Genomic DNA, 20,535 nt, shown 5'->3' on the forward strand with positions numbered 1-20,535 from the left:
TCGCAGAGCCGCGGCGCAAAACAAAAATGACAATGGCAGGCAACAAATTTTTGCAATTCCCAACAGCACTTCAACTTCCGGCTGCCATTTTTTCCGGCCCCCACGCCCCTGGCCGCCCACAAGTTGACAAAAGTTTTGCAGCCGCCATTGAAAATGTGACTCCATTTGAGATTTGCCCGGCCAAAACAACAACTGCAATGGTTTGAAATTGCAAATCATAGACATTTTGATACCCCATATTTAGAGATATTAATAATATGGTAGCCCGTGCTATAGTTTTCTACCCAGTTAGATCGTGTATAACTAAAATTAATAAATTTATAGCAATTTTTTTGTTGTTTATAACATGTATATGTTAGTTTTTGAAAGTTAAAATATCTATAAACAAAATTTTATAGAAGAAGTTAATAATTTAGCCTCTATACAAGTTAAAGAAAAATTTATTTGATCTAAAGTTTTAATTTAAAATTTAAATTTCAGAGATAATGATTCAGAAAACGCAAATTATTTAGCCGCAGTGTTAAGGTAAAAACAAATTGAAACAAACTTTGTTGTATCTAGAATTTGCACAGTAAATATATTTTTCATAGCTTTTTACTTGGAAAATGGATAGTCATATTTGTGAAATTTATATTACCAAAAAAAACCATAAAAAGTCTATGGAGAAATTCTATATGAATGGAATGATTTCCTTTCACCCTGTAAAATCTAACACCCTCTCGTTGTCGTGCATAGAAAACCGAAATTTATTTTATGTTTGAAACATTTTAGATCCGTGGAGTAATGGCTGTTGCACTTTTAAAGCGCCCGAAAACTGTTAGATGTTCTCCATTCTCCATCCTCCGCCTCCAAACCCGCATCCGCATCCGCATTCGCATCCGCATCCGCATCCACACATCCACATGTAGTGCCGCAATCAACTTGCAATCGAATGCAATCTGATGTGCTGATGTGTGGAGTGCAGTGGGTGATTTTTGGGGCGACTGGCATTGAGTGACTTGTTCCCTGGAAGAACTTCACTACCCACCACTGCCACTCCCACGACTCCTTGAACGACATCCGCAATGCATTTGCATTTCGCAGAGCTCTCAATCAAATGTCTGGAACAAAGTGCTGTGCTGTTGGGAAAAGTTGTTCACCACTCCGAGTACCAGGCGCCAATCTGGGACTCCTAGTCCTAGTCCACTGCTTTCCACTTCACTCCACTCCACTCGAAGACTTGATGCCCCGAATGGCGAAGCCTTGGATGGACACAAATTGGAACCGGAGCACGTCCAACGTTTGACCATCAATCAAATCTTGATAAGGAGCAAATTCAATTTTGACAAATCACAAATAGGCTTTTGTAAACTCAAATTAATGGCAATAGAAGGCGAATGCCTGACTTAATTAAACACACAGAGCACAAATGTGCATTTCGGCAGGACAATGTGCAGTTGTACTTAAACAGGGCTCGTACTTAATTAATTTTGGGATGCCATTTGCTTAAGGCCGTCTAAGTATGCCTAGGAGTTGATCCCTTACAAACCTGTAAAGGTTTGAAAAGTCATGGCCTTAGAAGTGCTGGGAAAAAAAAAACCATTGTTTATTAACATTTCAAAAAGTATTCCTCTTCAAAATCGAATGTCTATAAGAATGGTTATGGCCTTAAAAGACCAGAAAAAGAGTAAAGTTATATCCTTTAAACGATGCATAAATATCAATATAGTTTTATTATAATAAATAGTTTCGCGAAAAATAACAGGAAATCAGTGTTATACAATTATACCACAAAGAATAGAAACCCATCGCCAAAAACATTTATTTGTGCAAATGTTGCAGATCAGTTGAAATACAAATAAATATTGCATTACGGGAAACCGAGAAAAAAAGAAATCATTGTGGCTTAATGCAAAAGTTCCTCGGCCATAAAAATATATGACTGTAAACGCAAGTGCAATATTTGCAGGCTGTGTAAATATTTACAAAAATTTTCTTTTGATTTATTTGAGTGGAACTAATTGTGGGCGTTGAACTGCAAAAAAACCGAAATAAATCATACATTTGCCACAGGCCGATAAAGATTTGCGATAAAAAACAAGCATATCCAAGAGGGATATATATAAATATATATATATTTACATTTGAATTGTCATATTGAACCTTCGCTTTGTGCGACTGACAGTGAGTGGAAATTATTTAATTAAACTATCATCAGATAAATTGAAACAGACAACTCGACCACCTACCTCTGACTGAATGGCTGACTGAATGGAATGACTGGCTGACCGAGAAGAGAGCTTCGTGTCTATGAAAAATTAATTTTGGTATTTGTTCCTCGGCAAGGAAGATACATTTGCGTGTTTGCGGGCAATTTGTTTGCAGCAAAACAAAGTAAGCGACACAAATTTAACACTTACCAAAGTCACATGAAAGTCTGGCGAACGGAATGTGGGGTCAACTATAATGTTATAGGAAAAATTAAGAAGGATTTTGGCTCCCACTTGGAAGAAGATCCCAAACGTAATTAACACATGCTATCGCACTTCCCACAAATCCTCGCTTCGGGCCGGCAAAAACCAAAACAGTGGAAAATGGCAATTTAAAAAATAATTATGAAAATGTCTGCTACGAAAACTGCTGGCAGGCAGCTTCAGAAGGCGCTAAATGTTAATGAACATTATAAAAACAATTGCGAGTAATTATAATTTGAATGATAATAGCGAAACTTCTTAATCCCCGCAACGGTAATTTTTATCACTCCCCGCACTGGGGCGTTATTTCGCATTTTCCCCATTTCCCCCCACTTACAAAAGAGTCGGACACAAAAGCGGAAAACGTGAAAAATGCATATTAAAGGATGCCGAAAGGAAAACACGCTGCTCGCAGGAGACAACGAAACGCCGAGCTCCACAGTTGTAATTATATTTTCAAAGCGAAATGAAACCTCAACAAGAGGCGGCAAAGCCGATCTGAATCAAAGGGAAAACGGAAAGGGCTGCGCTGGGAAATCCGTATATATAATTTGGAGGGGAAAATAAGAAGCTGGGGAAAGTCGGATGCTGTGGAAATGGATTATACTTAAGCCATATTCAGCTTGTGAGCAAAATATACGATGGTAGATGGTTAACAATAAAATTAAATTGAAATAATGAAAAGCAGGAGAGGGAAGCTCGTTCACATCCGTTTTTAAATTGGATCTAATGTAGTTGAACAGTCTCCCAAGAGAAATTTGGAAAGGTAGCTAAGCTAGTTTAATATAGATCTTTTAAGGTTCTTTACATAAAAGGGTATACTTAAAATAGGTACAAAAAAAATGAGCATGGGTATATAGAAACCCATTCGTTCCCTTGTACTCCAATAATTACAAATTAAAAAAAAAAAGTTTTAAAGGAAGAGTTTGACCATTCGTGGTTAAATCAACAAGAAAAGAGCCTTACCAAAATGTCAAACACTAAATTAATTATGGCTTTAATTCAAAATTGTGAGAAAAAAGGATATGAAATATTATCAGCATAAGAAAGGAAGGAATATTATGCCTCGGCAATCTCACAAAAACTTACAGCTTAAAAATGTTTATATATATATGTCTTAATTCTTTAAAACACCATAACCTAGTTAGATTACAAAGAAGTTAATATGTATAACACGAAACGGTGGTCTATCCGGCATCACAACAGTGCGAAATGGTTTTTTTAGCTCCTTGGACTCATCTGGTTATGCGTGGAACTGTCGAAGCACCAAGAAAATTAATTCTAATTTGCAGCTCCGCCCGGAATAACCACACGCCCACAGCCGGACGTGGAGCTCATCAAGCCTTCGCCGCCAGAGACTTGCCCACTTTGCAGCTAATTATTCAGATGAAATCACTCAGGGGAAGGGAAAAAAACCGAAGGCAACATTGAGGAAAAAATCGACGCCAGAGAAATTCGCTGCGAAAAATCAAACAACGAAATTGCTACTTGCAATTTCTCGTCACGTTCAAAACTTAATTAGTACATCAGACCATCAACGCGGCAGAGATGCGGCTGGGACCTGGTAGCTGGGAGCTGGGTGCTGGGTTCTGAGTGCTGGAAACCCAAAAGGAAGCCTGAAAGTGTAGTCCTGCGGAGGCTGGTGCTGTCATAAGGACGTCATGTTTCTTAATTAGTTCTTTGTTATCATAACTTCGGTGAAACGTTTGCGCCCCGGACATCTGGACATCTGGAAAGCTGGACGCTTCATTAGCACGGACATTTAGAGCCTCCAATACAGGCAGAAAAATCAATCGAAGCCATAACTTTGGCTTATATTTTATAGCCAATTTATTTAAAAATTGTTTGCTTAATAAAAATAAGTAATAGTTCATTTATTTTGCGTACTTGGTATAGCTAAAATAAATTAAAAGGCTAACTTAACCAAAACATAATTTGAATATTTTATAATAACAATTTGTATATGGAGGATTGTTACTTTCTGGTTACTTTAAAGTTCTTGGGTTCTTGGCCTTACAATTCGAGGTTTAAGAGACCAAAATAATAATAATAACTTTTAAAAGGTAAAACAAAACACTTTAGTAACAATAATTTAAAACAAATATTTATGAAGCAGTTTTCTTTTTAAAATGTTTTGAACCTGTTTTTGCGCCAAAGCTTTTTCTGGTTTTCTCTGTATATATTTAAACATTTAATTTGATTTTTTTTTCTTAAGCAAAACTAACATTAATATTAACCTTTGCCAAAAGCCATAACATTATTAAAACTATTAAATTAAATCTTAATTTGTGCAAATTTTTCATAGGAAAAGTAGCAGTAAACATTGAGTAAACATTGGAACAATCTAAGTCGTATGACCTTTATTTTTAAGCAAGATGTTTTCTTTACCTTTTTAATTTTGTATTTATGTATTTGTTACATCAGCTCCGTTCTATCTCTGAGTGTATTTCCTTCCGCTTGAAGATGTAACCTGCATAAAGGATGGTTTCAAAACCATCCAGTTCACCTTGAGCCCGCCATCACCCATCTGGGATCATTTTCGATGCGGATTGTCAGCGTGGCGGTGGGTCAAAAAGGGGGAAGGGAAGGGGGAGTGGCAGGAAGCGGAGTTGGAGTTGAAGTAGGAGCAGGAGTTAGAGGCCAGGGAACTCCCAGGCCAGGGGGCACTCCGCCCTACTGTGCACATATTCCGGCTCTTGGCATGCCGCACACGTAGAAGATTTCCGCACGAATTCGCAAAGCAACTCTTGATCCCTTTGACTCAGCCGGCGACATGTTTTCTTTGCCATTCTCTTTGATGTTTACAAATTACACCGAAAGTTGGCAAACAAATTTTCTTATTCACTTTTTCCCGAGTGCACACAATGAAATGGGCAAGCCAAACCGAAACGGAACGAAACGAAACTAAACTGAACTAAACCAACGGATTGGCACTGGAGCTGGGGCGATTGTTGGATTGCTGGATTGCCGGATTGCTACATTTCTAGATTTCTGGCAAGGAGTAAACGTTGAGAAATGCCGGCGAATGTGCCAAGTGAAATTGCGACCAAGAGACCAAATTGTGTAAATACATTTACAATGCATTCTTGAGCGTTGGCCAAAAACGAAAAAATTTACGAAATTGATTTACCAATTAGATTTGCAGGCGTTTCTAATCGAAAAACTCGCCCTTTAATAAATTTTGTATATCACCAACAATTACATCAACTTTAATACATGATTGTTTAATGAAATAAAATCTTTGAAATTTAAATATAAATACATAATATATCCTGTTTTTGGCCTTGATGCTATTATTATAATTTTAACTATTTTAGGCATCGAATATATTAATATTAATTTCGTTCAACAATGACAAGTATCTATATTTTTTTTGGGCATGTTTTTTTCACTATAATTTTTAAATTGTTTTGTTCATTTTTAATATATAATTTATGTTCAAAAAATTATTGCTATTCCCCTCAAAAAACATAGTGTAAATTGAATTTTGTTAAATAAATCAATTTTTTAGTATTTAAAATAGTGGTGCCAGCTCCACAAGCAGGAGTTGCTTTCTCTTTGAGGCAGGAAAATAGGGTTCTTTGACGGGAAAAGCCAGCAAATAAAACAAAAACTTTTTTAAATTTCTCCAATTATATTTTTACGCTATGGAAAGTTTGATGCCGAGCTGACTTCGTTTGCTGATCTGCATCAGGCCAAAACAAACACACACAAACACTATTCAGAAAGCGTAAACTTTCTCTACACGAGTGTGTGTGTGTTTGTGACTGGGTGTGTGTGTGTGTGTGTGTGTGGGTAGAGATTCCATTTGTGCAAACAACAACGATAAAAACATCTTGAGGTCTAAGGATGAGCAAACTTTTTTGTTCACCCATTCATAAGTTTTTAATTAAATTGCCGTCACATTTTTTTTATCCCCCATTTTGTTTGGCTCAAACAGAGAATCCTTTCTTTTAATGAAGCCGACGTTGATGTCTGATAGGGTCTATAAAAGGGTTGCTAACAGAGTTTAATATTTAATAGAGGAGTTCAAGTAGGAAAGGATTTTTAGCCTAAAAAATGGATTAAAAACAGGAGTTCGACTGCCAGAACAAAATAACTAATTATGGTTTGCTTAAAATTGTATTGTAAAATATAAAGTTCATAGATTGTAAAACCAACAATAGTTTTTTGTAGGTTTTGAGTATTTATATAAACTAAAAACATTTAAGTTGAGCTTGCCTATAAGTGTTGGATTGAATATTCTTCAATGATCCGTGGAAAGCTTTTAAAACCCTCTAAACCAAACCCCTTTTAAATGTGCCTTCCAATCTTAATTGTTTGTTTGTTGACGCTGCTGTCGCGACTTTGGCTGCTGACTTAATGTTTTTGATAAGCGTTTCGTTTTGTTCAATTGAATGCGATTTTTTCTTCGGGCCACTGGGCGAAGGGTAAATAATTGCACGCGATGTTTACACGAAAGGTGAAACAAATTTAAGTGAATGGCCCGTAAGGACAAGGCCAACGTGAGCAATTAAAAGCAAGGCAATTTAGCAATGAACATAAACGTAAATGTTTTTGGCACCCGCTCGTGAATGAGGCGTTAATAGTATTTACACAGCTGTTAGGATAAGAACCATTGACTGCTCATAAAGTAAATATCTTTCCCTACAGCTAAACTACACACAAAGAAAATTTAATTAACTTGGTAATAGATTGTATTAGAAAATTATTAACATCTATTTAGAAATTGTTTTATTTGGTGCCAGTGAAAAGTATGCAAAAATACGTGTAGAGTCTGGAAGTTTTAACATTAATTTCGAAACTCCTTTAAAACATATTTTACTACGCAAATGATTTCGGTGGCACCTTCCTATTTCATATATTTGAAATAAATATTAGGAATATGGTGTCTAAAAATAAATTTATTCAATGAAAGACAAATTGAAGTAATATTTAAAAAATTAAAAATTTTGATTTTTTTTCCTGTGCACTTCATCGCGTAATTGAACTGCCATATTTGTCCGACTGTGGCTCGATTTGACAGCGGAAAACGCTGAATCCGTCATGGCTTTGGAAAATGTACTCGCACTCGTATAAGGAAAAGTAGGAAGATGGTTTTCCATCGACTGCATAGTGCTGGTAAATACACCAGCTGAATCCAATCCGATTTGCTGGCGGCTCAATTGTCAGTGTGCCATCAATCACGTGATTGACATTTGGGTTAGCATTTTCAGAAACTCCAGTTGAATGTTGTAATCGAGGCAACTGAAGTGCCCTAGAAAGTAAACCAGAAAGAGAGAAATTAGCAGCAGCACCATAACCGGATTTCAAATTTCTGCAAATGCAAAGTATTTTCAAATTCCAGCTGAAATCCTTAGCCAATGGCTACTTCATCCGTTCAGCCCAGTAGTCGGGACAATGGTCAGTAGTCGGACAAAAGCGGGAAAGCCAAAAGAAAAGGCGGCCAACAAAGCAGTCAGCAGCCGGGGAAACATGGCAAAAACCGTATGGCCAAAATGGATAAGCTCCCAGTAGCAGTGGCAGTGGCAGTGCCAGAGCCATTTTCGCAGCCCCTCTGTCGACCCTCCTGCAATCCACATCCTTCCTGGCCTTCCCTCTTTTGTGCCAGCGAAAAAAAACGGAAATAAGGACGAGGGAGGAAAAGTTTTTTGGGGGACCAGCCAGCCAGCCAGCCAGCCAGCGAGGCGCATCCTCTCTCGGGGGTGACTTAAATAAAATTTGTTGATTTTATTGAAAAGTGATGATGTGTCAAATTTTTTATCGCATTACCAGAGCGCGGCTCTTATTTTGCTTTTAACCTTGCCATTTGCATAAAATTCGCATTGAATAGACACATTAGCATTCTTAATGGCGTGACCGCTGGAAGTCATTTGCTTTTTCCTCGTCCTTTGCCATCACGCCCTGAAATTTATCAATGCCGAACACGTTTGGGTTGCGAAAGGTCTAGACTCTGGACAGGACCGAAACCCTGGGTTTCTAAGCCCAACCCCAACCCCAATCCCAATCCCAATCTCAATCCCAACTGAAGCGCATTCACTGAAGTGACAAGTGAGCAATATGTCTGGATCGCTTCTTGTTGGGTTTTCTATAGGGGGAATTTGGGGACTTGCACTGATTTTTAAGACAAATTGAACAGCGTGTCAAATGGCCCGACTCGAGTTCAACTTTTTGCTTGCTTAGTTTCTGGGATAGTTGAATGAATTATGTGCTAAAGAAATTTATAGTTTATTTATGGCAGTTCATTTGCCGGTTATCTGTTGACCCAAGGAAAACTGTTTTTTGACAGGAAATTGAAATTGATAATAGGCTTAAGAAAAAGTTAAAGGTAATAACAAAGATAAAATTGAGCTTTAAGTGCTAACTACTAAGATGCAAAAGCCGAGTCAAAACATTTGAATAAGTTAAGTGAAATATTTTATAAATTACCAGTTAATAAACTCATGTAAAGCGTTTTCTTTGTCAATACAAATTATTATGAAAATATATTTTCATAACTTCTATTTATCTTTAGAATCACTTAGTAAATATTTTTACTTCTCTTGTACGTTTAGTTTAGCTTACAGAAGTGCAAATTTCATTGTATTCATTATTTTCTATTTTATATAGCAGTGCGTATGAGTGACAAATATATACATATAATTTATAATAAATTTGTATAACTCATACGCACTGTTGCTTTAAGAAAAGGTAGTTTGCGTGTTCCATTTTTATATTTGTTTCCAAAATTAAACTTCCTTTGCTGATGACAAACTAAAACTAGGAAATAATTGTTGCAATTACCACGATGCCCCAAAGGAAGATTTTCTGACACCATTTGGTCCTGTATTTCACCCTTGGTGGTCATCTGGCCAAGGCCTAAATGAGAAGAAATGCTTTTGCATTAGAGCGCATCCCGGCCATAAATAACATGACGTTTCATTAGCCTGGCGAAATGAAAAGCTATGATCGCCTAGCCAGCTGCCAGCAACAATCAAGGGAGTTATCCTGGCCAACTCGTAGTTACTAATGCCACAGAGGTACAGCAGGGTTCACAAAAATATAAGTGATTTAAAATTAATGGCCTAATTTTATTTTTAGAAGTGAGTATGATATTGTTTCTGTTTTTTTTAGAAACATTGATTTCTTGCTAACATATTTTGATAAATAAATGGTTTATTTCTTTTAAACAAATAACTTTTTTTAATGGAATTAGAAACAATATAAAACTAACTAAGCTTACAGAAATTCAATTTCTGTTCTTTGGAATTATTTATTTTTTCTTCTTTAAAATCCCTTAAGTACTACCAATTTTATGCGGACAGATGTGTGCGTGTGAGTTTCCCGGCAGCTGTCGGCACAGGTGTTTTAATCACGGCGGGCTGGGAATCCCGATCCCCTCGTCCCGCTCGCACTCCCACTGCCCCAGCCGCATAGCGTATAAATTTTCATTTCCACTTTCATGGCTCAACGCACGAAACGCTGTAAGGAGGCCCAGGACCAGAACCACGGTTTGCCATTTGCCTTTGTCGCTTTTTATTGCCTGCACTTCATTTGGTACGCAATTCGGACCCGAGGCCAGGCTCTGTGGAAACCAGATCCCAAAAAAGTACTCATAAAGCGAGTTTTGGGTTAGACGACCGCAGAAAGTTAATTAGAATTAATGCGCTGGGCTGGCCCAGAATCGCATTTAAGTGCAGCAGCAGCCGTGGCCCGTTTCTCTATATTATATGTTTACATTTAAATGCCAATGGGTTTCCGGTGAAGAGCGGAAGGAGCGGAAGCAGCGGACGGAAGGACGAAATGGACGAACCCGGCGCCATTTGCCAAAATGGTGTGCAATAATCATTTCTGTGTGTGCAAACAGGCTCACGTAGTCGTCATCGTGACGCTCTGGAGGGCCAAAATAAGAGCCCAGTAAGGGCGAAATATTAAAATCTAGCTTTCACAAAGTCACGAAGCGCCAGCGACACCAGCAGCAGCCGCAACAGCAATAATAACACCGCCAGCCAGGACAACAAAAACAGAAACAGGAGCAGCAACTGCCACAACAATGCTAAGCAAATAGACAAAGTAATGAAAAAAATTCTCAAACTGGCTGGCAACTTGAGGAGGTTCGAATACTTGATACCGGAGAAACGTGAAACCCTAATTTGGTTGGGGAAAACAAATTTATTTGCACCAGCAAAAAATAAAAAAGGAAAAAAGGAATTATAAATTAAGAGGTTATATTATAACTTTTTTCAAAAAGGTTTACAAGCAAAGGGCTCCGGTAATCTGTACTAACTGCATACAGCAAACAATTTTTAAGCTTCATAGAACAAAATTTAAATACTTTTAAGGACCATTTTAATTGTAGTCAGCATTTTATATTTCTAACATATTATTTTAATCTCTCTACCTATTAAAACAAATTAGATCATTTCGATATTCTTTTAAACATGCATTTTTTATGAAAATATTCCAAATTGTTGAAATAAAAGCTAATTAATTGTATTTTATTATTCTAATAAATAAATTCTATATATGCACATATCCGAACCATTTAGATCGATATTAATGATGGTCAGAATATACATCAAATTAATAGATTATTTAGAAATATATCAAAACATCCCCATAAATGATATCCCCTCAAGTGCTGGGTATGTAGAAAAGGCAAACACAGAAAGTTTCACTCAGAGACAACAACAAAAAAGCGGAAAAAAAAAGAAAAAAACTCATCAGCCGGAATGGAGGTCGCCACGGGTGCAGTAAACGTGGCTAATGAATGCTTTTGGCCCACTGATGGTAGCTCTGTGTTTAATTTAATAACACGCACACGCACACACACACCCGCACACCCACTCACTGCGAAAAAGACAACACACACGGACATATGTAGGACTCCTCCGCATACACATGTCGCCATCGGTTTGTTTGTGTGTTTGTGTATTGAACAAATAATTTTGAAATGTTGACAACATTTTGCTGTTTGTTCATAAACGAGGCCATCGTCACCTGTGGGAGTGCACGTGCCACCACCACGGAGACCACCTGAGCCACCCTAAACCACCCTGAACTGTGAAACACCACCGCAATCGCATCCCAGAACCAGCCGTGGGGCAATAAAACTTGACGCCACCGACAGCAGCAGCTACTTCGCCCCATGGGTCCTGCAGACGCATAAAAATGGAAAACTTTCATATTACTTCCACATGACCATACATACCCACATTTCTATACACCCAACTACACCTCTAACGCAACAACCAACCAGCACTTACATTTCAAACCCATAAACTGTCATGTAAAATCCCAGAAACTTTCATTTGCAATTTGCTTAAAGTTTATGCAATAGATGCGCCACAATAAAAAGTTCGCCAAGGTGTATGGACCATAATAAACCTGGAGTCGCAAACGAAGCAAAAAATTACGCTCCCTACGATCTCATGTTACGACCATCAATGTTTCTGTGCAAGAACTTCAATCAAAATAAAAAATGCAAACAAAAAGTACTCTGCAAATATGTAGTCTACAATTTTTAAAGGTCATAAAATAAAGTCTCTAAAGAAATATACTTTCTTAGCATTTGATAGAAACCAAAAAATGTTACATTCCTAAGAGAAAAAGCTGTATAAGTATTTTATACAAATTTACCACTAACAAAAAATGTGTGATTCAACCAAACGCAACGTTTTTGTATAAAGTTTATAAAAACTGTTCAAACACCTTGAAATATCATCCAAATATTTGTTTAACACTCAACAGCTTAACACAACTGGTGTGATATTTTTGTTCATGTATTGACGAGAATTACTAAAAGTACTTTTTATGCTTAAGCAATATTTTGTAGTTTCATTTGTATAAACCAGTTGTTATTTGCCGAATGAAGCATTTATAGACATGTAAAAAGTTTTTTGTGAACCGAAAATTACCAATCCTTTAAATTCAATCTCACTTTTACGATTCTTTGAAAGTAAACGTCTCCCACACATGGAAGAAATTATAGTCTTTCAGTTTATTCAACTGTAGAAATCTTTATGTGGCATATAAAATAAAGAATGCCAGCTTCGAATCAATTTCAAGGTCATTTGTTACAAATTTTAAGTGCAGGCCCAATGTTAATCAAAATTAAATCCCATAAAAACAGGAACAACGACAACAGGGTGGTAAATCACCAATGAGCAAAAGGTAATGCGCCTTCATATTTCAACGTCACAACGGCATCGTCATCATTTTTCTGCGGCCAACGCAACGGCGATGACATCAACAGTTCTGCATAAATTTGCAGCCGATAAAAATTTCAAATGTTTTCATCAAATCATTTTCGGTGAGCAGCAGTAGCAGTAGAGAAAACCCTGAGAATTTAAAGGGAGTGAGGTGACATGGAGCTTGGATTCTGGGCTTTGGGTTCTGGGATCTGCGTTCTGGGTTCTAGTCGAGTCGTCATCCATCATTAATGGAGCGCACGAGGGCTGAAGGAGTTGAAATGGCAACTAAGCGACACGGGCTACTGCGGAAAATGCGGAAAAGCGCGGGGCATGGAAATGATGGGGTCTGGAGCTGAGAAACGTTGACGATGACATTACATTTTAATGACTTTGACTTTCTGCAGCAATTGGTGTACTCGTATTCGTACTCGTTGTCGCACCGCTTTTGTTTCGTTTTATGAGCCTCATTGAACACTGGGCGTTCGCTCGGATTTTACTTTTATGGTTCTGCTTTAAATTCGCTCATCTTTTGTTGTGCTCTGATTTTGTTGTTATAAGAACAGTAAAACAGTAAAAGAGTATACCGAAGGTAAACAATGTTTTCAACCTTCATATTCATATATTATTTAATAGGCATTAATCTACTTTCGGCACATTTGGCATTTAAGATAAAAATAATGTGCTTTTACAAAAAGAAATCGTTAGTTATAATTTCCTATGCAAAGTAAATTTTAGCATTAAATACTTATTTATGTAAATATATATATAGTTATTATATTTACTTATTATTTAATTTAATTTTATTCAAAAAAGTGTTGTCATTAAATACTTAAAACTTTGATTATTTTTATTTTTTAATTTGTATAAGTATTTTACACAAAAAAGAGTGTTACGTAAATGCCACTTTTTAATTAAATCAAATACAAATCTAAATTTTTTCTAATATATGTATTCCCAACATATTTATTGTTATATTTTTCAACAAAAATTCCATCCTTATTTTTCATAAAGGATGAAACTTTTTATAAAATCAACAATGGGGATATTTCGAAACCAAGGCTATCCATTACAATTAAAGGGTATGGGGGGGCGCTTAAAAACGTCGGCCAATTTTTGCTGTAAGTTTTTGTTCATATAGCGCCACGCCTCCATGCTCCCTGCGCCCATTTTCAGGCCAAAAGACAGTCGCAGGCCGAAACCGCCGACGGCTGACGGCTGCCAATATTCATATAATATTTTCACTGTGAAATATTTTCTCATAAAAGAAAATTGACTGCGAAAATTGTTTTTACCGCGGCGCTTGCAGCTCAACTACCTCCGCCCACACTTTTTGCGCTCTCCGATTTTGCTTCAGTTTTGTGGGGGTACGAGTACGTACTCGTAAATGTGTATGTGCTTTGTTTACTTTTTTGCGTGTGCATTTTTACGTTTTTATGCGTTATTTTGCATGCATCAGCGCGTTATTAAATTCCGCGCTCCACAAGGAGCGAACACTCGGATCCTTCGTCCTGCCTCCTTCCGCCTTTCGCTGTTCTATGGGCAACTCATTTAACCGCAAGCTCCTTGCCATAAAAGCCAAAAAATAACACAAGAAAGATACACTCCCACGCTCCCATCAAATTCGGCACATTGTTCCGCCTTGAATACGCAATTGCTCTGTTTGCTCGCTCGTATAAATTCTGCGCACTTCGCGGATTTTTGCATCCGCATCCGAAATGCACGACACGCATTTTCGCGAGCTCACGATTATGAACTTCGATGCTTGTCACCTGAGATGTGGAGCATATATGCTGACTAAGTGACTGATCCCAGCTTAGAAAGGAGTAGCTGCCGTCGCTGGAACGAAACTAAAAGAGTTGGGTTATTGACATTGCAAACATTTTACAGGAAAAACTTTGTGTGGATATAATAAAGGATTATTTTTTGTTTGTAAAGTTATGTTAGTATTAACTCATTTTAAAGGCTTAAAAGCGTTCGTGGAAAAAGACATGCTACATTTTTTACTAAGCCCCTTTTACTTGATTTTTAATTGAAACTTATCACTAACAGTTGTTTCTTAATACATTTTGTTTTGGCAATTTCTGGCGTTTTTACAGAATATCAAAATCAATAAATCCTTGTAAAACATGATCCTTATCCACGGCCAATAAATTTTGGGTTGTAAATGGAAAAACATTTTCTGCAATTTTAGCCAGCTGCAATTTTTTGTGAACCAAAACAAAGAACACAAGATTTGCAAGTGTTTTTTTTAATTCACGAATTTCATTTATCAATGTTTTTTAGACTTCCGTATGTAAGACTTTTACATTTTGTTGACCCTTATTTCAAAGCAGTATGTTAAGTTATTGCTAACAGCAACATATCCTTGCACAATTCAGTTAAATGTTAGCAACCACCCCGCTGGCACTGTTAACCGTTAGCACAGTTTTCCCCATGTGCTTGTATTTGCAGACTGTTAAGGATGGGGTTGCTCTATGTTATTTGCAGGATATTGTAACAGCCACTGAATTCAGAATGTGACTGTTAATTAAGCTGTAAATAAAAGGGTGGAAAAAGGCCCATTTTCCAACAGAAATTTCGTTGTATAGAAATGGTATAAATAAAATAAATAAGGAAATAAAAAAATGTTTTATAAAAAACTAGACCCCAACTAGTATATAAAAATTACAGCCATCTATTGGGAACTATTGCCCCATTGTAGGGGCTAAAAATAAACATACTTAAAATTTAATGTTAAGTCATTAAAGTCAAATTTGAATTACCTGAAGCAAAGTTGCCGAACAGCTTGTTACAATTTAATTGCATTTAATTCCTATTCAAATCGAGATCAAGTGATGGATGCTTACCTTTAAACCTGCTCGGCACATTTGCAATAAATACCTGTTTCAGTGTAGCTCGATAAACACATGCAATGCAATTCATCATTCAGCGCTACACACACGGGGATGATCTGACGGTGGAATAGGGGATATTCGAGGGGTTTTCGATGGTATCTTTTGAAAGGACGAGGCCGCCGCCGAAACGTCCCATTAACAGGAGCTCAATGCACAAAAAGTCAGATCCTATGGCTGATGGCTGGAGCCAAAAAGCGAATGTCAACACTATCAATCATCGCTTTGACAGTTTGAGTGCTTGTTTTAGTATTTGTGCTTTTGATTATGTGACTCGCACACCCACACACTCGCACTTCCACCCACACCCACACCCAGTCACACATATGCAGGCGCATCAATTGATACACTTACAACAAATTGTTTGTAGTGGAACACGTGGGCGTTGCCCTGCGGACTGGATTGGATCGGATCTCGGGCAGGGATATGAATGTGTATATCTACCCATATAGGTGGGTTGGGGCAGGACCACTTGATTGATGGAGCTATCGACCTAAACCATTTTAAATGAACAAATTGAATGTGCGGACCAACACATGCACACCTACAACAGAGGGCACCCAAAGAGGTCTATCGAATGCTTTTTAAGTTACCTAGTTTTATAAACATTGTCTTGCTGGACACATTTTATGTAAATCTATAGCTAAATAAAGTTATCGTTTCATAAAATAAATACGAATTTAATTTGTAGGTTTAAGTTACCATATTTGATGGAAATAGTTCTTTTAAACATATCTTATTTATTAATACCAAAAAAATCTTTTTTTAATATTTTTTTTTTTACCATATTCAAACAATAGATTGAATAAAATCCCTTCTAATTATAAAGTAAACATAAACGTTACTTAACTTTACTTCTGTATATGTTATTCCAAGTTTATAGTCCGAATATTTTAAAATTAATGTATTTTATCTTCTTTAAAGGCTTTCAATATAAACATTATATTATTTTTCTAAAATCACCTAAAGCCAATTCTGCCGGAATTCAACAAATTTGTTCCCAACTGTACGGTTGTGCCTGTGGATGCTTTCTGCGGTGATTATAGTAATTTAATTTCTTCGAACAACAAAACAAATTTTCAACAATAAAACGAAACCAAATCGGAAAACAATGTAAAAGTAAAATATGAGGGAACCCCCTGGTCAACGTGCGATGAGGGCAAATGGGTTGGGACGAGCTTTAAACTTGGTTAGTTGGCGTTGCTTGTGGTAAGCCTCACGCTCCGTCCGCTGTCTTTGCTCCTCCAGTTCCCGGTGTTTGGCATCCTGGTTCTTGGAATTCTGGACATTGTAGAGACGCCGCTGCTGGACACGCAGTTCGGCGGAGAGATTAAAGGGCTGATGAGTAACTGATGGACGATTCAGCGGCTTCAAGGGCTGCCGACTGCTCAATGGAATGGGTTTGGCCCTTGAAAAACGTTTTTCAGCCTCCTGTTCCTGCTCCTTTTTTAGCTGCTCCACTCTTAGACGACGCTTTTGTTCCGTTTTCAGCGAGTTCTTCAGCACATTTGGGGTCACCGGGCAGGTGATCCGATGCACGGCGACCTTAGTGGCCAGGCGTTCGTGTGCTGGTCGAAAATCCGGCATGGGTCGACTACGGAACTCACGCAACTTACGCTCCTGCTCCATACACTCACGAATTAACTGATCCTTGCGGCTGGAATATATGTCTTTGAAGTGATAGGCCTAAGGTAAAAGGAACATTCAACATTTTCTTAAATTAGTTTTTGTTTGATTTGGATTTCCCATTTATTTTATTTATTTATTTAAATTGAAATTTTTAAATAAATTTCTTGGAAAAATGTGTAACGTTAAAGTTATTTCGTAATCGTTACCTTGGGAGCGGATACTTGTGAAGGAAACACGGGCTTCGCACAACTAATCCTTAGGTTCTTTAACAGATCTGCGACCAAAACATGGGAATGCTGTTGGGCTTGTCCGACAATTAGGCTGTCACGTTGCTGGTTCTGCTCCACCTGCTTCCGAGGCATTTGCTGTGTGGAAAAGTCCTCGGTGGCGGTGGCGGTGACGTAGAAGTCGTCCTTGCTGGACCACTCGGTTATTTCGGATGTAATAACCCTGATGTCGCCCTCCAGCGACTGCACACTCAGATCGGCCCAGTTGAACTCCATTTTCGAATCCGACATTATGATTTTTGTTATTATTAAATACGTACTAATTCCTGAGTAGTAGTTAGAATTGTAGTTACATATGATAAATACATTAAATTACGGGCCTACTCTGAAAAGGGGTTTCGGGTGAAAATGTTTGGACATTAGTGAGAATTCAATTTAGACGTGCTGGCATAAATAATGTAAGGTATTCCGACTGACACTTGGCCAGGAGTACTCCAAATGGTCAGGGCTGTCTGCAGTTTCCGGTTCCATCCAGATGCACTTCCAAACAGAAGGGGGTGCTGAGGAGAAGGGGGCGTGGCAGCACCCCATTTTGGCCGACGCTGTCAGTTTCCTGTCCAACCTGTCCTGTCTGTCTGTCCTTGTCAGTGCAGGACGTCTATGTGGTGTCAATTTGATTGCAAAGGTAATTCAAATAATCTCATCATACACAATCTAGCTGTGTATCCTGTTCCTGTACCTTCATCCCCAATCCACAATCTCCAATCTCTACCAGTTCCTCCCTTCATTTGAACGACAACTTCAAAGCGAGCATTGCAAATAAATCAAATTAAATTTAACATTTTTTTTTTTTTATGCATCGCCTGGTATGGGAGAAATTTAATTTTCAGCTACTGATTTCGTTGGATTTCATTAAAAAGGTTCTCTTTAATTAAATTGATTAAGAGCTGGAATATAAAAGTGCGAATTGTGTATATATATTTATCCGAGCCAGCTAATGACAGCTAACAGTTTGAAAACACCACGAAATAGTTCTTTAATTAATATTCAGTTTGAACTCAAACCATTTTGCATTGTCAATAAAATATATATATAAAATTAATGTAGAATTTATTAATTTAAATAATGTTAATTACAAAAAAATAATGCTTTAAATACCAGACTAAAAAAATTGTAATCAATATTGAAATAATATAAGCAAAAAAGATTTAAATTGAGTACAAAATATATGAATTTATAAGTATAAACTTATATAAAAAATATTTAATTTAAAATAAGAATACATGAACACTTATGTCAAAATATTATAAACCCAAAAAGACACATTATTTTCGTCTTGTCTGAACAAAATCTAGAGGATTTATTGAAACGAATGTGTTATTGTGTATTAAGAGTACTCATCAATACTGTTTTCACACTCTTCCAAGTGAAAGCTGTAAAAGTTCGCTAATCTAGCACAAATTTTTGATTAACCACAACAAGTTGCCTAGAAGTTTGTTGTGGCCAGACATGTGCCATAATCCACTCGAGTCGAGTGGGAAGCTGCCTGCGAATCACCCATCCTGATTAGAACTATGTAAATACACATGGCAGTGGATCTGTGAGAGGGTTCCAGCATATGTGCTGGTAAGTTTTTAAAAGCTCAGCCAGATAGCCGACGTTGCTTACGAAATAAAAGTTTGGCCTCATATCTTCGATAGACATTAGTAAGGCGGAAAGTTAACAAAAGGGGAAAAACGAGTTAGGAGTGGTGGGAAAAACTTACCGACTGATAAACGTGCCTCACAAACAGAGAGCAAAAGTTAAGCCCGAAACTTGCCGCAAAACAAAAACTCGTTCCTCCTATCTCTGCGATAATTGCTCCTTTAACTAGAGAATTCTGGAATTCTTTTTTTTTCTGCTGTTTGGCCCCCATTTCGTTTGAGCAAACCCACTCCTGATTAGTTTGTAACTAGGGTTTGGGGCTCTAGTCTTTGTGTATTATCTTTCAGTTCGCAATTAGTGGCTCATTTAAAAGAGATTTGCAGCAGCGACTCGGGCTGATTGGATTGGGTCCACTTTCGGGGGCGGGTCAAAGGTCGTCGGTCGCCGGGTTTACAGAATGATTGAAATTTGAGCCGGAGGGCGGTATGTGAGGCGGAACAATGCCGACATCGCCAAACCCATCCATGCGGACAGGTTCGCCGTGCAAAACATTAAACGCTACGACTTTTCCTGTACACCCACACACACATTCTTCTCGAATCATTTAACCCGAGCGCAATTTTCATAAAACGAAATTATTAAAATTGTTTATTCGGGTCTGTCGTGTGTGGCCATGTGTGTCCTCTGTGCTGCTCCCCTCGGATGTGCACATACTGCTACACAAAAACACAAAAACATTATTATTGAGCCGTTAACTATACAGAGAAGCAACTTTAAATTAAATGGAAGAGTGCCTCTTCAAATTGAAATAAAAAAAAGGTTATGCCGCTCTGAAATATTCAATAAAATTGATTTTATCCTTTTTAACTACGATAAAGGGTAATTGTTTGTAAAAATATATGTATGGGATTTTCTATTAAAATAAAACCGTACTATTTAATTTGTTAAAATTATAATAATTAAATTTTTTTTATAACTTTTACATAATGTTATTTTAAATGACATTTTTTTTGAATTCACAGATTAAACTATTTATTTCTATTTGTAAAAAAAAATATATTCTCCCAGCATAAACCACATTATTTAGGCCTCAAATCTTTTCTGAACATTTTTCAATAAAGCAATTTTTTGCCACACGACACTTTACATGTCGACAAAATGAATTGCGAATTTATTTATCGATATGTTTACGCCAGTCGCCAGTCAAACCAACAAAATCAAACAAACGCAATCCAATTGCGGACTTAAAGCACTGAAATGAAATGTGTCAGGCCATCAATTAATGAATATATGCGACAGCGTCCGTATTGTCAATCATAATTATTGATTGTCCATTACGACTTTAATTTATGCGCAGCAGACGGAAAGTGTTCGTGCTGAAAGGCGGTAAAGAATCGATTAAAATGTTTGTTGGGGACATCAATTCGGGCAATATAGGGCCAGATGACACTCCTTCGAAAACGCAGATTCGTGAGGTGTTGGCATTAGAGTTTTTAGTTTGAATATTTATGATACTGCT

The 20,535-nt window shown here is 37.3% G+C and overlaps 2 protein-coding genes across 2 annotated transcripts; both read right to left on the minus strand.

Annotated features, from left to right (window-relative positions):
• Positions 1 to 1,197: 1,197 nt before the first annotated feature.
• On the minus strand, positions 1,198 to 5,242 carry LOC128263567 (uncharacterized). The gene is made up of 2 exons (XM_052998698.1): positions 5,131 to 5,242; positions 1,198 to 1,298 (listed from the first exon to the last, which is right to left on the minus strand). Exons 1-2 carry the CDS (start codon positions 5,240 to 5,242, stop codon positions 1,198 to 1,200), a joined length of 213 nt encoding a protein of 70 aa, XP_052854658.1.
• Positions 5,243 to 16,544: 11,302 nt separating this feature from the next.
• On the minus strand, positions 16,545 to 17,732 carry LOC128261530 (targeting protein for Xklp2 homolog). The gene is made up of 2 exons (XM_052995265.1): positions 17,352 to 17,732; positions 16,545 to 17,202 (listed from the first exon to the last, which is right to left on the minus strand). Exons 1-2 carry the CDS (start codon positions 17,661 to 17,663, stop codon positions 16,660 to 16,662), a joined length of 855 nt encoding a protein of 284 aa, XP_052851225.1. The 5' UTR covers positions 17,664 to 17,732; the 3' UTR covers positions 16,545 to 16,659.
• Between the last annotated feature and the right edge of the window lie 2,803 nt (positions 17,733 to 20,535).

This window comes from Drosophila gunungcola, unplaced genomic scaffold (genome assembly GCF_025200985.1).
Source record: "Drosophila gunungcola strain Sukarami unplaced genomic scaffold, Dgunungcola_SK_2 000001F, whole genome shotgun sequence".
Lineage (NCBI taxonomy): Eukaryota > Metazoa > Arthropoda > Insecta > Diptera > Drosophilidae > Drosophila > Drosophila gunungcola.

Bases quoted from the DNA above. Each gene is read 5' to 3' on its own strand.
- LOC128261530 (XM_052995265.1), bottom strand. From the start codon at position 17,663: ATGTCGGATTCGAAAATGGAGTTCAACTGGGCCGATCTGAGTGTGCAG. The intron at 17,203-17,351 runs GTAACGATTACG...CTTTTACCTTAG, and splicing joins CACAAGTATCCGCTCCCAAG to GCCTATCACTTCAAAGACAT.
- LOC128263567 (XM_052998698.1), bottom strand. From the start codon at position 5,242: ATGGCAAAGAAAACATGTCGCCGGCTGAGTCAAAGGGATCAAGAGTTG. The intron at 1,299-5,130 runs GTAGGGCGGAGT...CTCCTTATCAAG, and splicing joins AGAGCCGGAATATGTGCACA to ATTTGATTGATGGTCAAACG.